At 40.6% G+C, this 19,587-nt stretch overlaps 1 protein-coding gene across 11 annotated transcripts in view; it reads left to right on the top strand.

Annotated features, from left to right (window-relative positions):
* The window catches only part of PTK2 (protein tyrosine kinase 2), a 4,250,095-nt gene that overhangs the window by 2,719,149 nt on the left and 1,511,359 nt on the right, over positions 1 to 19,587 (top strand). For 4 of the 11 annotated variants that reach the window (XM_044067255.1, XM_044067254.1, XM_044067252.1 and 1 more), the window contains exon 14: positions 11,327 to 11,344. The exons of 4 other annotated variants lie outside the window; for them this stretch is intronic. In XM_044067255.1, coding sequence (XP_043923190.1) covers positions 11,327 to 11,344 — 18 coding nt within the window. Of the gene's footprint in view, positions 1 to 3,603; positions 3,691 to 11,326; positions 11,345 to 19,587 lie in introns of all 11 variants that reach the window. 3 more of the 11 variants (XM_044067250.1, XM_044067247.1, XM_044067249.1) reach the window with 1 other exon arrangement.

The following is a 19,587-nucleotide window of genomic DNA, read 5'->3' as shown; positions in this document are numbered from 1 at the left end:
ACTCTTGCAGAAAGTTACTACTGTTTACAGACTACAAGTTATAAACAACAAAGAATAGTTACTTCCGCAGCTAAAATTAGAGCTGTGTGTAACTGCCGTCAGTTAGGTAAGTAAGCACATGCTGGAAAGTTTGTGTGATTGGAGTAAGGCATACCATTTTTTCACTTTTTTAAAACATTTTTGGTTACTATCTGGGGGCCGGATGGTGTTGCGTCGAGGGACGGATTTGGCCCTGGGGCCAGACGTTGTGCACCACTGGTATAATATTTATGATAGACAAATACTTGTGGTCATTTACCAAGGACTACTAGCACAAAAGTAAAGTTGCATTATTCCAGTGGTATTGTTATGCTGGCATTATGCAAAGAAAAATGTGCTGAGTAACATCAGCATTCCATCAATGGAAAATATATGCAAACCTGTACAAATAAGTATAGATGCAGGTGAGTGGCATTTTGTGCACAGCAACAATGTAGGATTAACTAACCCACTGTGTGTCCCACAAAGGGACGATACAGGGATCCCACCAGTGCAAAACCAAACAGTACATAATTCTTTCATTTGAATTATATGCACAATTCCTTCTGTACTGTTATGGAAAAGTAACCTGAAACATTTAGGAACCATCGTTTGTCATGACAGCATATCAAGAAAATCCTAAAGTGCTTTGTCATTCCTACATTTCTTACCTGCTATCAACAGTGCAACATCCAAGATTCTTACCTGTCAACAGTGCTGTAGTACTCCTCAACATTTAGTGCCATACAGATTGATTGATGATGTGCCTTTTGTCTTTCTATCTTGCAGTAAACAATGTGTCACAAGTCATAGATTTACAGTCTCTACTTTGTGTTCCCATGTGTCTGTAAGTACTCTTCCTTGTGTCACAGATCTGTGTGAAATTTCTTTGTTAGCATACATCTGTTGTGAAAAATTGTCTGGACCGTTGACAGCTGCATGTGTGAATCCTCTTTCATCCTAGCTTTGCATTGTAGTGTTGCTTTTGAACACTATATCTTCAGTGGAGAGGGTTGGCTTTTCCTTCCACCCCCTATAATACAGGGATTGATCCCTGCACTCTGTTTACTTACTCTTTGCAACTTGGAAACACTGGGAAAAGTTATATGGAGGAATGTCTATAGGCTTTGAACACATAGTCTCTGTCAGCAGACTGCACCAGATTTGGTGAACAGCTAAATACCATCAAACAGGCATTTGCTTTCCATTTGCTATAGTACTGTTCTGTATACTAGTATATTACTGTAGTGATGTCCTAACACAAGACACCTGTTGTGATCTATTCAAGCTGCAGCTTTAATGAACAGTGATGATAAGCATTATTCCACTTGTGTTTCTAAGAAGCCACAATGAGAGTGTTACTGACATTGCATACATGTCTAGCCACAGGTCTGTTGTATACTCTGAACAGTATAGTGTTACTCATTGCTTGATCCAGGGCCACCACCATTGATGAGTTTCTGCATCCACTGTGGAACTGTAGGGCATTTTGGAGTTATGAATCATGCTGTAGTAACAGTCACTTACAGGGCAGCTCTGCACATCCCTTGTTCAGGACTGCACAGTCTGTTTCTGAATACTGTGGTCCACTGTTAAATCTCCTGGACTAGGTACAAGTTTTCCTAGCTAGCACTGCCCCAAAAGTAGTCACCAACTTTTGAAATACTGTAATTTTCATAGCTTTAATTTTAAAGATCCTGCTGTTGTGGTGGCTGCATTTGTTTTGTTACCTCTTAATATTCTGCTACAGCTTCATACTTTCATTATATCAGTAATGGACAATTGCAAGAGAGACCTTTTGTAGTGCAGTTCAATAGAGCTTGCTGTAATAGTGGATTGTTAGAAGTCGTCTTGCAGACCTTGCTGATTTTTTTTTTCTTGCTTCATTTTTGTCCTTTGGTGCGTATTTTGTCTTTTCTATAGAATTATTTTTTGTTTCTTCACTTTTACTACCACTGTTTCTAGGAGTGTTATCCTGGTCAGGTCAGGTACCAGCAAACTACAGATGATAAATTATGACATTGCTGGAGGTAGGTGACTCCTTCCTCTCAAGATGGTATTGGATGGTAGGTTTTTATATGATAATGATGAAGATTTATTTTGTATTCCTTAACCAAGATAGAACACTGTCCCATACAGACCTTTTTCAGACTGAGACTGCGAGCACTGTCTGGTTAAATGACTTAGTCACACAAGCAAACAGAGTGTACCTTTCAGTCTATTAGCACAAGAAATCTGGACAAAGCCTAAAATAATGGGAGGGGGGAGCAAGACCCAAAAAATAAGTACAGTTTTTAAAAATTACTCTTATAAACTTAGAAAATTATTATAGTGACAGGATGTGTTATGCATTTTCTGAAGAATATGAAATCCAAAACTCAAATGTATATTATTATTTAGTGACTTCAGTCATCAGTGATTTGCCCGAAAAACATATGTTTTATGAGGAGGAGACCAAAAATATGAGGCAAAAATCCAGACAGTTGAGAGGTATGAAATGAAGGCTGAGGGAAATTAAACCTGGAGCACAGGAAACAGCTCATAGCCTTAAACCTCTGTGTCAACTGCCAAGTAATAGCTTAGTCACACCATTGATGGCTTGCTTTAAGAAAATCTGTTGGGAATATAAGAAGAGCAGCACAATTCTTTGATTCAAGATGACAGCATTCTTTTCAGTAAATACAGAAGTACTTGTAAATTTTAAAAAGTGCGTTTCTTTAGGGATGCTTTCCCCTAAAACCATCATACAGAGTACTTTTTCCTCACAACCCTAATTGCGGGGTCTTTGTTCCTCCAACTGTCTGCTAACAAAATGGAATCAAGAGCATAGAGAAGACAGCTTGGGTTGTTGCGGGCTGCACTTTTTGGTGGAATACATTCAAGGAAATGTAGCATACAAGTCCAAAAATTGTGGCTAACCCATGATTATATAGTGACATAGATTGGAAAACAGATTACCAGCATCGGTATTGAAGAAAACTAGTAATTCACCAGAGTAGTTAAAGCCTGGCTTGGTAACCTTGTGGCTACCATTGTCTTAAAGAGCTGTTACAAGGCAAGATGTAATGAATTTTCTCATGTCTGCCACTTAACATATTTTCCTATGGTCAGTCATCTATGATGCAGTTTCTTAATGTGTGTGAGATGTGGAGTATGACAGTTAAAAATCTGGATATCTTGTGCAAGGACACTGTGCTGGAGTTTAAAATTAATGTTTTATTCCTTCCATTTAGATAGCTGCTGTTCGTTGTATAAAATGCATGCTTAGCAGTGGTGTACAGTACCTGCATTCCACTTTGGAGCCAGAAAAATGTGGTAGGGTTGTATGCTTAGTGCTTGGGTAACATACTAAAGCCAAAAGAAAATTATAGCACTTTCACTTGCAAGTTTTCTTATTATTTGCAAAGGGTGGTAAATAAAAACAAGTCTTGAGGGAAATAGACAAATAGCTTAAAAAGAGCACTGCAGCTGTTTCTCAGGCATGTTATCTATATAACCATATTTTTGTTTTTAGTTTTGTTAGTTCTGTATGATGATTATTTTAATTCTTCTGTTTCATTTCCTTTTCTCTCTGTGCCTGTGAAGGGGTAAATGATTGTCAACCTAATGAAAAGAATGTCATACACTATCTTCTTCCATTCATCTTCTGTTCTCAGCAAGAAACAGCTAAGGGTACTGCACTGATGCTTGCAAAAGAGTTGCCATGTTAATTTAACTAATTCTGCATTGTTTTTTCCTAACTTGGATGTTTTTTTCATAACTGCACTTGGTGTGTCTGTTAGCCAGAGATCCAAGAATAATCTGTCACGCTGTCCTATTCCATTATGGTTGTTTAAAGTATTGTCAGGCTGAGAATGAGTGTTGCATCATGGTTCCTATGACAGTAAGATAGGTTATTAAATCATATTGCTGTATACCTTGTCTGTGCCATGTCATTGTGTACTGCTCATTACTCCATTGTTAGTGTCTTTTCAAGTAATAAGTTTAAAGTCTTTATAAAGGCGAAGTTTAGTTTGCCTGTTCATCAGTCTTTTCCATCTAAGATATGTCATCTTTGTGATGTTTTTATCTTGTGATTTACAGTCTGTCCTTAATCAAATGACCTCCTTTGATGAGCATTTCTTTTGTACTGGGCAAAATTGCAGTGTACATATGTGCAGTGATCGCTTTACAGGGGATTATCTAACCAATGATGTATGCACCAAAGAAGATGTGGTGTCCCAGATTTCCATGTTAGGCTTAGCATGAGAGATATCAAGACCAGGAGACTTGATTCAGACCTCAGACACTCTCTGCTGTGGAGTTGCACCTCATGAGAGGCCACAGCCCCATATCTCTTTGTATCATCAAATTTGAATCCTATTACAGGGGATGTAGGTTACTGCTGTATTCCCTTGGGGCAATAGCTGTGGGCTTTTCTGTGTCTGCCAAATGTAGCAGGCATACACTGGTGTCTGTATCCTAGTTATAGGCTGGTCATTGGAGTCCTTTTGGAAACTTAAGAACACAAGTTGTCCTTTTTCCTGTGAATCCTTTTTCACCACCCTTCATATAATACTGGATCTGATAGGTGCCAGGATTTGATGGACTAAATGATAACCATGGAGCCCATTTTCTCTCTCCAGCCCATTCTTTTGCCCATAACTGATCAGTGCCTCCAAATTACTCCACATTTTGAGTAGGGATGGAGCTTGGGCTAGATTATTCCATAGATTTTCACTACATATGTTTAACTCTTTTTTTTCCATCGCACCTTCATTTATTTTGTCAGATATAGATAGCTGAAGTCCTCTCCAAACAATATTGCAAAAGCCAGTTCATCAGAAGTTGAGCTGAATGAAAAAAATGTTTATTGTGGCTTTTTTTTTTATTTAGAAAGAAATAAGTTTTTATGACTGCCCTTTTTAACCCTGGACATTTTTAAATAATTTCCAAAATTGCTGCTTGTTAGGACAAGGGCAGTGTCTCCTCTTCACTGATCTTACTCATTGAATCTTTCGTTAAGCTAATTCTTCATTATCTCACAGCTGACCATCGCAAAATTGTTCAGCACTGAGTCTGGGGTCTTTCTGTCTTGGTGGATAAGGTGCTTTCTCTTCCTGGAATGGGAACTCTCTGAATACCAACAGTAATATTTAACTGCAGATTATTCTAGGTGCTCTCACTTTAGCAGTGCTGCTGTTTGATGCCAGCATGCCTTCTCCAGGGTTTAGTGCAAGGCTGTAGTGCAGCACTGAAATTATTTCTAGTGCAGATTCATCTTCTGATCCTCTGAGAAGACTCTTCTAATGAGTGTATTTTGAACTTTGTATCACAGTACAACAGAGACACATTTTTTTCCCTGAGGCAGTTGTAGGCTACAGCAGGTCAAACCCTGACAGTTCTGTCTGATAACAAAGCAAAACTATCACTTATAATGTTTGCCACTCACAGCCCAGGGATTTCAAGTGATCGTGTATGACACCCTTTCATGTGATCTTGTTAGGACCTGTAATTTAAGAGACTGTGTACAGTAAGCTGAAAGTATTGATTTGCCAGTCCTGTTTGAGATCACTGGTTTATCATTGCATACTTGCCTCATACTGCCTTGGAGCAGGTATCATACTGATGGGTGAATATGATTTATTGTATATCATTTTTGGGGGGGGGGAGTCGGTTCATCATATGGACATTTTGCTGATAATAGATGCTCTAAAATTAGTTAAAATATATTTTTTTCTAACATGCATCAAGAGTTGATTATCATACGTAGTTGGTGTAAAGGAGGTAGTCTTGGGGAGTGTGCCCCTCAGAGTAGAATGCTTACTCTGCTGAGGGGCATTAAGGAACCATTGAAGGAAAATTCCTAACTCATTACCAGAATACTGATCTTCCTTTCCAGTCACCAAGTCTCCTATCCACTGCATGCTAATTGGGATGAGGAAATTAATTGTTAAGAGAGCAACCAGGATGGTTTGTGGTTTGATAGTTGCAGATAGTTAGGAACAAAAAAAATATTGGTCATTAGTCGTATGATCATGTTTTCCTTCAAATGGAAAATGCTAAGGCTGGCTTTGTGATATAGACAGTAGGGGAGTAAGTGCACCTTGAACCCTGTACAGTTTTCAAACCATGCCCCCCCCACACACACACACACACACACACACACTTTGTCTCAGACTTTTTTCCTTTGGACCACAAATACATTTGCTTATTCTTTTGGATTCACATTTCTTATTTAAGATCATTCAAACTGCAGTAGTCATAGTCAGAAAGTGGCCATGTCCTTCAATTACAGATGCTTTGACTGTATGTACATTCAGTGTCCAACTATGATAGAAAAATGACCGCAGTAAAGTATCCCAACTTGCTTTACACAAAAACTCACTAATCCTGCAAAGCAGTGTCCTCCATAAACACACTTTGTACCAAGCAGTTGTAATCCGTTTGTGGACTGTCCCCACCTCAGCTGTCTGATAGTGGTAAATAAATAATTATTGAAACAATAATGTATCACACAAGCACAGTAACCCAAGTTTTCAAACGTATTTTACACATATGCACAGTTGTCCTGCAAAGACTGATTAAACTGAACAAACAAGAGGGCAAGTTATTTCATCCACAGATGGACCCCAAACCTACTGAGTAGTTATAGCTACTTTGCTGTGTACTTTTCATACAATTTTCATGAATGATAAGCCTTTTTAAACTCTTAGTGTGAAAACTTGGGACAAAGGCCCTAAATCAGAGGTAGATTTCTTTAGAAAGTCATTATAATAATTTTTGCATTAGCATGCATTTTCAGAAGGGTATGAAATCTGAAACTCAGATGTCTTTTCTAGTGACTACATTCCTCAGTGATTTTCCAGAAAACACACATTTTCTGAGAAACAGACCAAAACTGTGTGCAAAATCAGGGACATTCTGCAAAATAGTTGGGAATTGGGAGCTATGTAATTTCAGCTTTGCTTCATATAAACAGCTACATGAATTCCAACCTGTTAAACAAATGTACTTTAATCCTACAATTCCAGATGGTTAACTGAGCAAATGACCAAAGGGCAAGTTACTTTCATTCACCAACAGCTCCCACTCCTACCCAGCACAGTTGTAGCCACTTGGTCATGTAAATCTCAGAGGACTGCAATAAAACAATCTCTCTCAACCTGTTAACTCAAGAATCGGAGACAAACCCCCAAAACTAATGATGAACTAAGGCCCAAAATCTAGGACATATTTTAAATATTGTTCTTGCATATTTAGAAAGTTGCTAGAGTAACCATTTTTTGCATTATGATACATTTTCTGAAAGATTTGAAGTCTAGAAAGCCAATGTCTTTCATAATTTATCAATAGTAATCCTCAGCGATTTGCCAGAAAATCATTTATGTGGCATGTAAGCCAGATAGGGACATTTTATGGAATCAGTGATGGTTTCAACTTTGTTTCTTAGTGTTGCCAGAGAATAAATTTTCCTGTGTTTTATACAAATGCACACTAGTCCTGTAAATCCAGACTTTAAAATGATCGAATGACAAGAGAGCAAGTTGTTTTCATCCACAACCAAATCTCTGCTCCCTTTCACATTTAGTGGCTGCTGTCATCAGTGATTTTCCTGAAAACCAAAGATTTTTTTTTTATGAGACTTAGACCAAAACATAGGCCAAAGTTAGGGACAGTCTATAAAATCAAGGACAGCTTCAGCTTTGTTTTACACACAAGCAGTAGCCAGAAAATAATGCAGTCAGATTATAAGCAAATGACAAGTTGCTTCAGTCCTTCAAGCCATAAAAGCAAGGGGAAGTGTAGAATCTTTTTTTTTTGAAATGGAGAAGTCAATCCACAAAATAAAATAAAATATAATGCAGTCTCTGACAGAGTACCAGAGATGGTTTTCCTTGTAACAGTTGCTTAACTAAAGTGCTAAGCATACGTCTCAAGTCTCCCTGAGTTTGCCTCATGTTTTTAACCCTGTGCCTTGTAAAATGTTTGATTCCCTGATAAATCAATCAGAGCTATAGTCAATCAGTAATGCCAGCCATTAGAGTTTCATACTTCTTAGTGTTCATAAAATGGGTGTTGATGTAAACCCTGTTCTTCTATTAATTTTTAAGTAAATTAGTTATATTTAAAACTTGTCCCAGATTTTCCATGTCCATGCCCTCCCATTGCTTTTGGCTTTGTCTAAAATGCTTCAATAAAAAAGTTGGGAGGTACATTGCTTAGTGTTACAATAAAATGTACTTTCAGTAATACACTGTGCTTGGCATTGTTTTGTAATCTTCTTGAATTATTGAGTTACACTTCATAGGTTTCTTAAGATTTTTGCTAAAAAATGTGATTGCTTTCCCAGTATCATTACACAAACTGTTTTCATTCACACACACCCACTTTTAAGTTGCTGTAATCCTCAGTGATTACCAGGAAACCAAAATTTGGTTTAGGCACAGTCACAGGTCAAAACATGATATAAATTCAGAAACAGTTAACAAATCAGAGACGGTTTCTGCTTTACATTCTACAACAACAGTAAGCAGAAAATAATGCAGTCATACTTAACGACATGCTGCTTTCAGCCCTATTATTTACTGACACAACTGCAGCGACCTGGTGTGAAGCATATCTGGTTGTGTGCCATGATTAAAAAGAAAATACTTAACCTAAGGTACTGTGGTAGCGTTGTCGCCTCACAGTAAGACGCTGTCCGGTTCGATTCTCAGCTAGAGCGTATTCTGCGTGGAGACATGTGTGAATGGGCGTACCTTCATTGAAGGTTGTGCGTCAGGGCTGGTAACTCGGCATGTAAAAATCAACTACCAATCATTAGCAGACCGGAGTTCCGCTGTGGCGACTCCTAACTGGGAAAAGCCAAAAGACACAAACAAAAACTTAACCTAACTTTAACTCAAACATATAAAGCACCCCACAGCTTTCTGTGGTACTGCTTGATATTCCCAGGCTTTCTGCTGGTTGCTTTCCCAGTAAAGCATAGGAGAACAGCCAGCGGAAAGTTGTAGCACCATTTATTTTTTTAATTTAATCTAATTAAATATGTATTTTTAAGTAAACAAATGTAGCTTCACTTAAAAATAAATAAATGTCACTAGTGTGGTGCAACTTGCAAATTGTAGGCACTGCAAGTATACAAAGGAAATACAGTGATTATTGTTTTTTTACACAAAAAGTTGGTGCATTAATGGTTGTTGTGTTTAGCATGAGATCTAACTGAAATTAGTTAGTAGTGCTGAACATATCAAAACTTTTTAAAATTAAATCATTTTTATTGGCAGGCTATGGGTCCCTATTGAGCTATGGGCCACTGGTAGCTACTTGAATCACCCCTATTATCTGCCCTGGGTTATGACCCAGATGACTTAAGTTTGATTAGTGACTTGAGTACTAGAAGAACCAGGCAGGGGAAGCTAGGTGTGAGCAGGTTTTGTTGCCTCGCTCATCTTGGGGGGGGGGGGGGCATCTGTCTGTGGCTCAGTGTTAGGGTAACAACTGGAACGAACACAAAGTATTGCATCCATGGAGTGTGGGCCTACTGAGCATGTGCTGCCATGGTGCAGAAAAGTTAGCATGCAGAAGCAAACTTCTGTAGCAAGGAACATTCTTTGGAGCTTAGTGAGCAGCTGTGTGGGAAGAGCTATGTGGGAAATGAGTAGGTCACTCCACAGGAGCTGATTGTTCCGTATAACCTGGCTTTTGCCTCAGAGAAATGGGTGGGCAGATTAGACTAGTAGGTTTAGAATGAGTGAGCCCTTAGGCTCTTAACTTTCCTTAAGGATGCCTTGAGGAACAACAAATGGGTCAGTTAGGTGCAGGTAGGGGAGCAATTGGGCAGGGTCCTGCAATGAAGCAAAAAAAATAAAAATGGAATTGAATGGTGCTACAGCTGTTATTTACCTTACCCTCCTGCCTTTCTTTTATCTCTTGTTTGAGAAAATGGTTTTGGTGATGGAGGCCACTTGGTCTTACATCTAGAATTATTTTAATCTTCTCTTTAATCTCTCTCTTTTTTACTCTGACCGCTTAGATTTTTTTACTTCATTTGCACATACCTATGCCTCAGTCTTTCTGACCCACTTCTTTCTTACATGCTTATTCCTCCTTGGGTAGAACTGAAGAAGTGTTGCACCATTTTCTGTGTTTGTTCATTGAATTTCAGTTTAAAGCTCCCTTCTTTTCCAAAAAGTTCAATTCTTTAGCTACTAGGCTAAAGCAAAATGGTCCTGAAGTAATGAGCAGAACCTCTGGCACTGCAGTTATGTTAATAACTCATGGGCTGTGGATCTTACATTGTCTCCTCCCCATAAGTTAAGTACCATACCATATCTTAACTAATAATGTTTGTCACTTCAGCTGGATCCTTAATTACGCTGAAAATATTTTACTGAATTATCCAGCAGACTAGACCATGTGCTTTATTTGTTAAAATATTGAAAGTATTAGGTCTTTTTTTGACACATCCCCTTTATTTATGATGGTTAGACTAACCTTCCTTGACAAAAGTGCATTGGTGGACTGTTCTTGGACCCCTGATACAGCATGCTGATGTTTGTGTAGAATGCCTTTGCAGTGTCACATTATATCAAAAATTACTTTCTACAGGAATTTTCTCTTTCCATCTGTTATCAGTATATTAGGAATGTGAAGTGTTGAATGCAGCTCAAAATACATGAAGCTGTTACATTTGCTGCTGTTGTTACCATGTCATATACATAGCTTATGTTCAATAATCTCATATTTCATTTTTCTTGAGTAGTTCAGTTTCCTGTTTAATTTATTATGTGCACAAATGAGGTTTAGGTGTCAATATAAATTCTTATGACACTGGCTGAGATTGCAGTGATAGGTAGGCAAAAACATTTGAAAATGGATCAGAGAATCACCACCATACTAATGAATGTGGGTAACTGTTATAGATACAGTATTAAGAGAAACTAGTTGTATTGCTTTTCCCTTGCTACAGTCAGCATGAATTTCATTGAATTGAATTTCATTGATTTAATTTTCAAAAAAGTAGACAGGGCTGTTCAAGGGAAAGAGAAATAATAATCCCTAATTCAGATGCTGGGTATCATAGTTAGAGAGTTTCTGTATTCAGTTTGGAACTAAAAATGTGTAAATAATTCACCATTTCTCTGCTGTGTGATAAGCTTTATTGTGACTGGCTTTGAAAATAACTGGGTTTCTGCTCTCCTGCTGTTTTATTTGCTAATTCATAGCTGTAATAACATTTTCTCTTTTTCCCTTTTGTTTTTCCCTTCCCTCTCTCTGTCTTTTCTCTCCTTCCATTCCACTTTGCATGCTGCTGGATCTGCAGATGACATAAGCGGGGACGGTAATATTCTGTTTGAATAACTGACAATTTCTGAAGTCTGTCTTTTGCATTGACAAATATAGTTTTCATTTTAGTTGTTTAGAATGATTTGTTAACTGTCTCTTGATGTGATATTGTGACTGTCTAGAGCAGGTTTTAAGTGTATATATATCTTCTTTAATGCACCAGTTTATATATATATATATATATATATATATATATATATATATATATATATATACACAGTTTTTGAAAGCATACTGAACATGGGCCATATAAAAGTATTAATTTTTTTAAGTTGTCATTTATTCAGGAGCACTGTGCTTAAGAACAGTTTTATAAACACTGAGAATATTTATCAACTCAGCAAAGCCCAAAGCATGCAGCAAACTTTTCAGTGTGCCTATCAACAGACGTGGATCAGGCACTGAGATAATTAGCATGCTGCCTCTGTTATTTTGCTAATACTCAGTGCTGACAGCAGGTTTAAGGCTTATTTGGAAGTGTATGGTGTTTTAAGACTGTTGGCATACCCATTAGAACTACTGGTTGAAAACTTTGCTTAGACTAAGTCGGTTTAATTTCATTGAATGATGGTAATTTGTAATGAAAGTTATGAATACAGTTATTCCTTAATTACTTGTTCCAGGTGGATATGGAAGGGGATGGGGATGCTAATTGATGTTGGTCAGCTAGTAGTAATTGTTACTGTGACAATAAATGTAATTTTGGAAGTGGTTGTTATATGGTACTGCAGGAAATGCATGTGCTGTGTATGTGAGCCTATAATTTTAGTTGTAATGTGTTAGCAGCACATGTTCATGAGGTAGAAGTACCAGTGCCAAACCCATTGTTGGTGCTGTATATTTTAAAAGTAATATTTTTGATTAGAGCATGCAACAGTCAGCACTGCTGCTTCACAGCACTTGATCTGATGTTGTCAATTTTCATTCATTCTTCAGCCATTGGGTTCAGATCCGAACCTCAGATCCCACTCAACCATTATTATAGCTCGTGGCCAACTGAAACTGAGTTGTTCCATACTCATAATGCACCAACTCCTAACATACCACAGATCTCGTTTGCCGCTTTCATGTATAGATGTAGCCAACATTGCTTGTGACCCCCCTGCACTGGCCCAGTAATCAAGGAGCCTCAGTCCTCACCACTAGCACCAGCAAGCAGCATGCACATTGGGAAGGATAACAAGTACACACACACAGTAAAGTACAATTTCCCTTAAGAGCACGCAAAGATCACAGTTAGTCTGGGGCTGGTTTCTCCCTTTCTCTCCAGATCCCCAATAAGACTCCCCACTGGCACAACTATAGGGTCCAGATCTCAGCCTAGTGGTCAAGCTAAAACCTTGAGCACCCTCTCTGTCCAACCAGTGCTTCGTGTCCCTGCCCAAGTAGCTGGCACACACACACACACACACACACACACACACACACACACACACTTAAAGATTTAATTTATATACAAACACATAGACACTCCTGGGGAAGGCTGGCACAGGCTCTCCAGCTGTGCCCCCTTTTGGCCCAGACTATAAGGTAGTAATTGCTGCCACCAACCACTAATATCAGCTACTAATAAGGCCCTTACCAAAGGGTGTCCAATTGTACTGTGCAATATTATTACCTAATTAGTAAGTGTGACCAGAACTTTTAAGGCTATTGGAGTGGCTTTGTACAGTATTACTAAATACATGCCAGTACTGTAGTGCTTAAATTATCTCTACACAAAACAGCCACAGTTGAAAAGTTTAAACATATTTAATAATAAATAATAAAACACAAGACAAATCTTAATTCATCACAGTGCTAGTCAAGAGTTCAGTCACAGGAACTTTAAAACAATACTGTTGGGAAGTCTGACATAAATATAGAAAACAGCTAATCTAATCTTACTAATGTTTATCTGTTTCTAAGAGAAATACTGAAGTCTAAGATCCTACTTACAGAGCAAGCAAGTGCTGGTGATGTTGTCAGTTCTGAAGACAAATGCAAAATGCTCTCTCTCTCTTTCTCTCTCAGATCTCTTAAACTGATAATACATTACTGCTGACTCATTTTAGGTTACGCCATTCTTAACACTTCTGTGGTTCCCATCTAACAGAAACTCAAAATTTACATTTCTCTTTGCAATCTTGCACCTAGCCAGGAAACCACAGCAATAAAAGACATTATAGATGTAAAATCTAGCAATTAACTCTGGTCTCAAAACAATGGAAGTAATTTGGTGGTCCAGACATGTGTCTCTAAGTTTGAGATTAAACAGACATACACAATGCTTGACTTATCAGCTTTCTTCCAGCAGGGTGCACTGTGGATACATTTTTGAAGGTCAGAACATATAACACAGTTTTTCTTACATTTAGTTTTCTTACATTTGTAAAACAGCCTGTGGATTATATTAATATTTACAATGACATAGAATTATCTACAAAATTATATCTAGCTGGGCTGGCAGCCTTAAAGTTTCTCATACCCCCCCCCCCCCCCCGAGAACTCAAGCTAGTTTTTCAAGTGACCCTTGAGAAACACTGCTTGAGAGGGTTAGGTCTATCTGAGTATACCTTACCACATTCCCTGTCTTGAGAGCCCATCTGCATTGGCATTGCTAATCCCACTGCAGTGCTGCACTGACATATATGCTTGCAACCCTAGGCTCCATCTTATCAACTTGCCATTTTGCTGGCTGGCTCGGTGTAATCATGTTAGGGGATTGTGATCTGCAACTCCAGTGAATTTTCTTCCATACAGATAAAGCTGAAGTTTCTGCAGTGCCCACACTATGGCTACACATTCAGTTTCTACAGCTGCATAGCATTCCTCCCTGGGTTGTAACCTATGACTGAGTTAAGCCACTGGCTAAGTACAGCCCCCACCCCATGTTTCGAAGCATCCACCTGCAAAACAAATTCTTTGCTGTAATCTGGACTGGCTACCACAGGGGGTCCTCCCAAAGCTTCTTTCAGCTTCTGGAATGCCTGCTCACATGCTGTGGTCCACACTACCCTATCTGGCCTGTTTTTCCTTGTCAGGTCTGTGAGGGGAGCAGCTATGGTACTAAAACTGGAGACAAACTGTCTGTAGTATCCTGCTGTCCCTAAGAATCCCCTCACCTGCTTTTTGGTAACAGATGCAGGCCAAGCCTGAATGGCTTCCACTTGGGCAGGTTCTGGCCTGATCTTACCACTCCCCACTCTATGTCCCAGGTAGGAGACCTCTACCATACTCACCTGACATTTGCTGGGCTTAATGGTCAACCCTACCTTCTGTTGTTTGCCCAGCACCTCCCTAACATGTTGAAGGTGCTCTTGCCAGGAATGGCTGTAGATGGCAATATCATCTAGGTAAGCAAGGGCAAACCCTCCTGCTCCTGCTAGGATATGATCTACCAGCCTCTGGAAAGTTGCTGGGGCATTTTTCATCCCAAAGTGCATCTTTGTAAACTCATACAAGCCAAATGGATTCACAAAGGCTGACCTCTCTCTAGCACTAGGAGTCAAAGGCACCTGCCAGTAACCCTTAGTAAGATACTTAGCCCCACCCAGCTGCTCTAGAGCTTCATCCGACCTAGGCATGGGGTAAGCATCTGACTCTGTGTGACTATTTAATTTCCTGTAGTCCACACAGAACCTGGTGCTGCCATCCTTCTTTGGCACTAGCACCACTGGGGAGCCCCAGGGACTGTTGGACTCTTGAATTACCCTTAATTCCAACATTTCCTGTATCTCCTCCCTCAGAGTCTGTTTGACTCTCTCATGCACCCTATAAGGAGCCTGCCTAATAGGCGTTTGGGGTCCTGTATCCACCTGATGCTGTGTCAGGTGGGTGCTCCCTGGTTTCCCAGTGAACATGTCCCCAAACTCATGTAACACTGCGTGGATTTCTCTAACCTGGGTAGGAGATAGCTGCTGGGACATTGCTACCCCTTCCACTGAAGTGTCTGTCCAAGCCTCACTGAGGAGATCAGTCACCAGATCTCCTTCAGACTCCTCCTGCAATCCACTGCAAATACTCAGCACAAGGGCCTCCCTATCATGGTGAGGTTTCATCATGTTAACATGGAACAATTTGTGCTCCTGCCTAGCAGTTCTACCATGTTAACAATCACTTACCTTTCTTACCACCTTGTAGGATCCCTCCCAAGCTGCTTGCAGCTTGTTGTGTCTGACAGGAATGAGAACCGTTACCTGCTGCCCTACAGCATATTCTCTAGCGCGAGCATTCCTGTCACATCAGACCTTTTTCTGCTGTTGGGCTTCTGCCAGGTTCTCCTGGGCCAAGCCCATGAGTTCCCTGAGCCTTGTCTTGGAGGTTTAGGACATATGCCACAACAGACTCCTTGTGAGATTCACACTCACCTTCCCATTCATCATGAATTAAATCTAGAGGTCCCTTCACCCTATGCCCATACAGCAACTGAAAGGGTGAAAACTCAGTGGATTCCTGAGGAGCCTCTCTGTAAGCAAACAACAGATGGGGCAAATATTTGCCCCAATCATTCTTAAACTGGTCTGCAAATGTCCGTAGCATGGACCTGATTGCAGAGTTTAACCTCTCAACAAGACCATTAGTCTTGGGATGGTAGGCGGTGGTCTTTAGGTACTTCACCCCACAGTACTTCCACAGACAAGCCAGCAGGTCTGACATGAAATTGGCACCTCTGTCGGTCAGTATTTCTTTTGGGAAACCTACCCTGCTGAAAACCTCTAACAAAGCATTTGCCACGGATCTACTTCATTTGCCCTAACGTCCGATTGCCCATCACCCATTTGCCCGACCCCATTTGACCGACAAGTATTATTGGCAAGTAAATGGGATATGCCCCCTTCCCTACTGTAGTGTGACCCTGGAGTTAGAATATATAGTTAGGGGGAGTGTGGGGGGCACAGCCCCCCCACTTACTTTTGTTTTACTAAGCAATATTTAAGCAAAACTAAACAATATCATATGAAATTAAGTGGGGGGGCTGCACCCCCCACCCCCCCAACTATATATTCTAACTCCAGGGTCACACTACAGTGGGGAAGGAGGCATATCCCATTTACTTGCCAATAATACTTGTCGGTCAAATGAAATTTCGGTCAATTAAAATTTCGGTCATTTGGTGTCGGGCAGTTGGAAGTTAGGGCAAATGAAGTAGACCCTTTGCCACCTTTTCCACTTCAATGGAGGACAAAGCCACTGCCTCAGGGTATCTTGTAGCATAATCTACTACCGCTAGGATATACTTTTTCCCTGTGGAACTTGGGATACTCAGAGGCCCCACAATATCCATAGCTACCCTCTGAAATGGCTCCTCAATCACAGGCAAAGGCATCAAAGGAGCTCTCACCTTGTCTCCTGCCTTGCCTACATTTTGGCACTGCTCACAGGTCCTGCAGTACCCTGTTACATCTCTGGAAATTCCAGGCCAATAGAAGTTCTGCATAATACGTCTCTGTGTATGTTTTATGCCCATATGACCTGCAAAGGGTATATCATGGGCTATAGCTAGAAGTGCCAGAAGGTAAGCTGTAGGCACTACCAACTGCTGTATTATCTCACCTTCTATCCCTCCCTCAGGGGGTCTACTCTCTATACAGTAACCCTGTGTCCCAGTATACAGATTCCCCCTTCCCTTGAGAATCAGGTGTCTCACTAGCTACCTGCCTCAAGCCTTGCATTGTATTGTCTGAGAGCTGAGTCTGTCTCAGCTCTCTCTTTGTAACCCTTCCCAGCTCCCCTTCCCGAGGAAGTCTGGCATCCTTTGACAGTGATGGCTCACTGTCAGCCTGGGTACTACTACTCACCTCTGCCTTTGCAATCACTCTATCCAAGGGATCATCAGTACCCTCAAGCAGCTGTGGCTCCCCTTCAGTCTCACTGCTACAGAGTAGCTCCCTCCCTGAAGTGAACACCTCACAAGTCCTGGCTGCAAGCATGCGGTCTGTCTGGATCTCCCCCAGGTTACCAGACCCACATGCTTATCTCGAAGCATGACTGCATGTAACTGCACTAAAACACATGGTGCTGCCTCATCAAAATCCTTCCCTATCAGTACATCCGCAGGATGGAAGTTTGGAACCCCTGTTGTCTCAAGACAACCTACTGTTGGCATTTTGTCCTTCCCACTTACTGGCTTCCTTACCTTTTGTTCCCCACCTTCCTCCGTGGACATCTTTGTGCCACATGGCCCCACTGGTTGCATTCAAATCATTTATCCCTAGGTCCTGGATGTGCACCTGGACTAGTGGCTTCCCCTGCTGCCGTCAGATTCTGTTGGGGCAGTCTGGGCTGCCCATCATGGGTTCCTTTAGACTCATGAGCAGTACTGGTGGTCCCTTTCCTGTGCAGGGATGCCCTGCTTGCTAGGTATAGGTCTCCCTTCTTCCCTAACTCATCTGAAGTAACACATTGTCTGTCGGCTAACCAGATCCTCATGTCCCCAGACAAAGTGCTAAGGGCTTGTTCCCTCACCAAAAGGTCTGCCAGCCCTTCAAAAGTGGTGACCTGACAGTCACTCACCCACCTATGAAAATAAGTGCTCAATTCAGCAATATATTCACACATACTTTCATCTGCCTTGCATCTATGCTCATGAAACTTTTTCCCATAAATTTCAGGTGTTAACTTAAAAAATTCTAACAAAGAATTCTTTACAGCATTATATTTAAAACAGTCAACGTCAGGTAATTTGGAAAGTACATTTCCAGCTTTACAATGGAGTAAAGGGGTCAGGAACCATACCCAGAGCCTTTGGTCATCATACTGTTTACATACCCTTTCAAACATATGAATGAAACTATCAAAATGTTCCCCCTCTGTAAACTGCGGAAGAAATTTACTGACCTTTTGTGCTTCTGTGGTCCAGTTACTCCCTTCCCTATTACCTCCATGACTCTGGCGAAGAGTCAGCATCTCCTTTTCGTGCTGCCTCTCCTCCTCCTCAGCTTCCATTTCCAAATGCCTGGCCTCCATCTCAAGTCTCTCTAGCTCCAGATGGATTTTGAAGTCCTCTGCAGAAAGGCTGAGCTGTCCATTCCCTGAGTGTTGTACATCTCCACAGCCAGTCTGATCGTCATCCTGATTGCTGTTTTCTGATGGAGCTGTGACCAAAGCTGCAATCATGTCTGCCTTAGTCAGGTTTCCAGGCACCAGTCCCTTAACCTGGCACATCTCAGCCAACTGGTTCCTTGTCAGCTTGCCATAATCCTCTGTTGACATGCTTGCCTACTCTCCCTGACTAACTAAGCTAACAAAAGAAATAAAACAGTTGTGATCTGAACTCTGAATATTCACTGTGTGGCTGATTTAGAGTACAAAAACACCTTCAGTGATCACTGTACACAAGCTACAGGAATTCAATGTCCACACCACTACAAGCCAGTTAGTATGTGATGTGGCTAACTTACCACAATCAAACAATTAATATTTGATGTGGATATCCCACCACTGCCAAACAGTTTGTGACACTCGTGCACTCGCCCAGTAATTAAGGAGCCTCAATCCTAACCACTAGCACCAGTGAGGGGCGTACACATTGGGAAGGATAACAAGTTCACACAGTTGAGTACAATTTTCTGTAAGAGCACACACAGATCACAGTCAGTCTGGGGCTGGTTTCTCCCTTTCTCTCCAGATCCCCAGTAAGACTCCCCACTGGCACAGCTATAGGTTTCAGATCTCAGCCTAATGGTCAAGCTAAAACCTCCAGCACCCTTTCTGCCCAACCAGTGCCTCGTGTCCCCACCCAAGTAGCTGACACACAGACACTTTAATATTTGATTTATATATAAACACACAGGCATTCCTGGGGAAGGCTGGCACAGGCTCTCCAGCTGTGTCCCCTTTCGGCCCAGACTGTAAGGTAGTAATTACTCCCACCAACCACAATATCAGCTACTGATAAGGCCCTTACCAAAGGGAGTCAAATTTTAATGTTAAATATTATTATCCAATTACTAAGTGTGACCAGAACTTTTAAGGCTATTGGAGTGGCTTAGTACAGTATCATTAAATACATGCAAGTACTCTAGACCTTAAATTATCTCTACACAAAACAGCCACAGTTGAAAGGTTTAAACATATTCAATAATAAATAATAAAACACAAGACAAATCTTCTCAGTGCAGCACAGTGCTAGTCAAGAGTTCAGACACAGGAACTTTAAAACAATACTTTAGGATAGTCTGACATAAATATAGAAAACAGCTAGTCTAATCTTAGTATTTTCTATCTATTTCTAAGAGAAATACTAAAGTCTAAGAT

The sequence above is a fragment of the Protopterus annectens genome, chromosome 3.part1, assembly GCF_019279795.1.
Source record: "Protopterus annectens isolate FY-2018-M chromosome 3.part1, PAN1.0, whole genome shotgun sequence".
NCBI lineage: Eukaryota > Metazoa > Chordata > Ceratodontiformes > Protopteridae > Protopterus > Protopterus annectens.
This window is presented reverse-complemented; position numbering and strand designations above follow the sequence as displayed.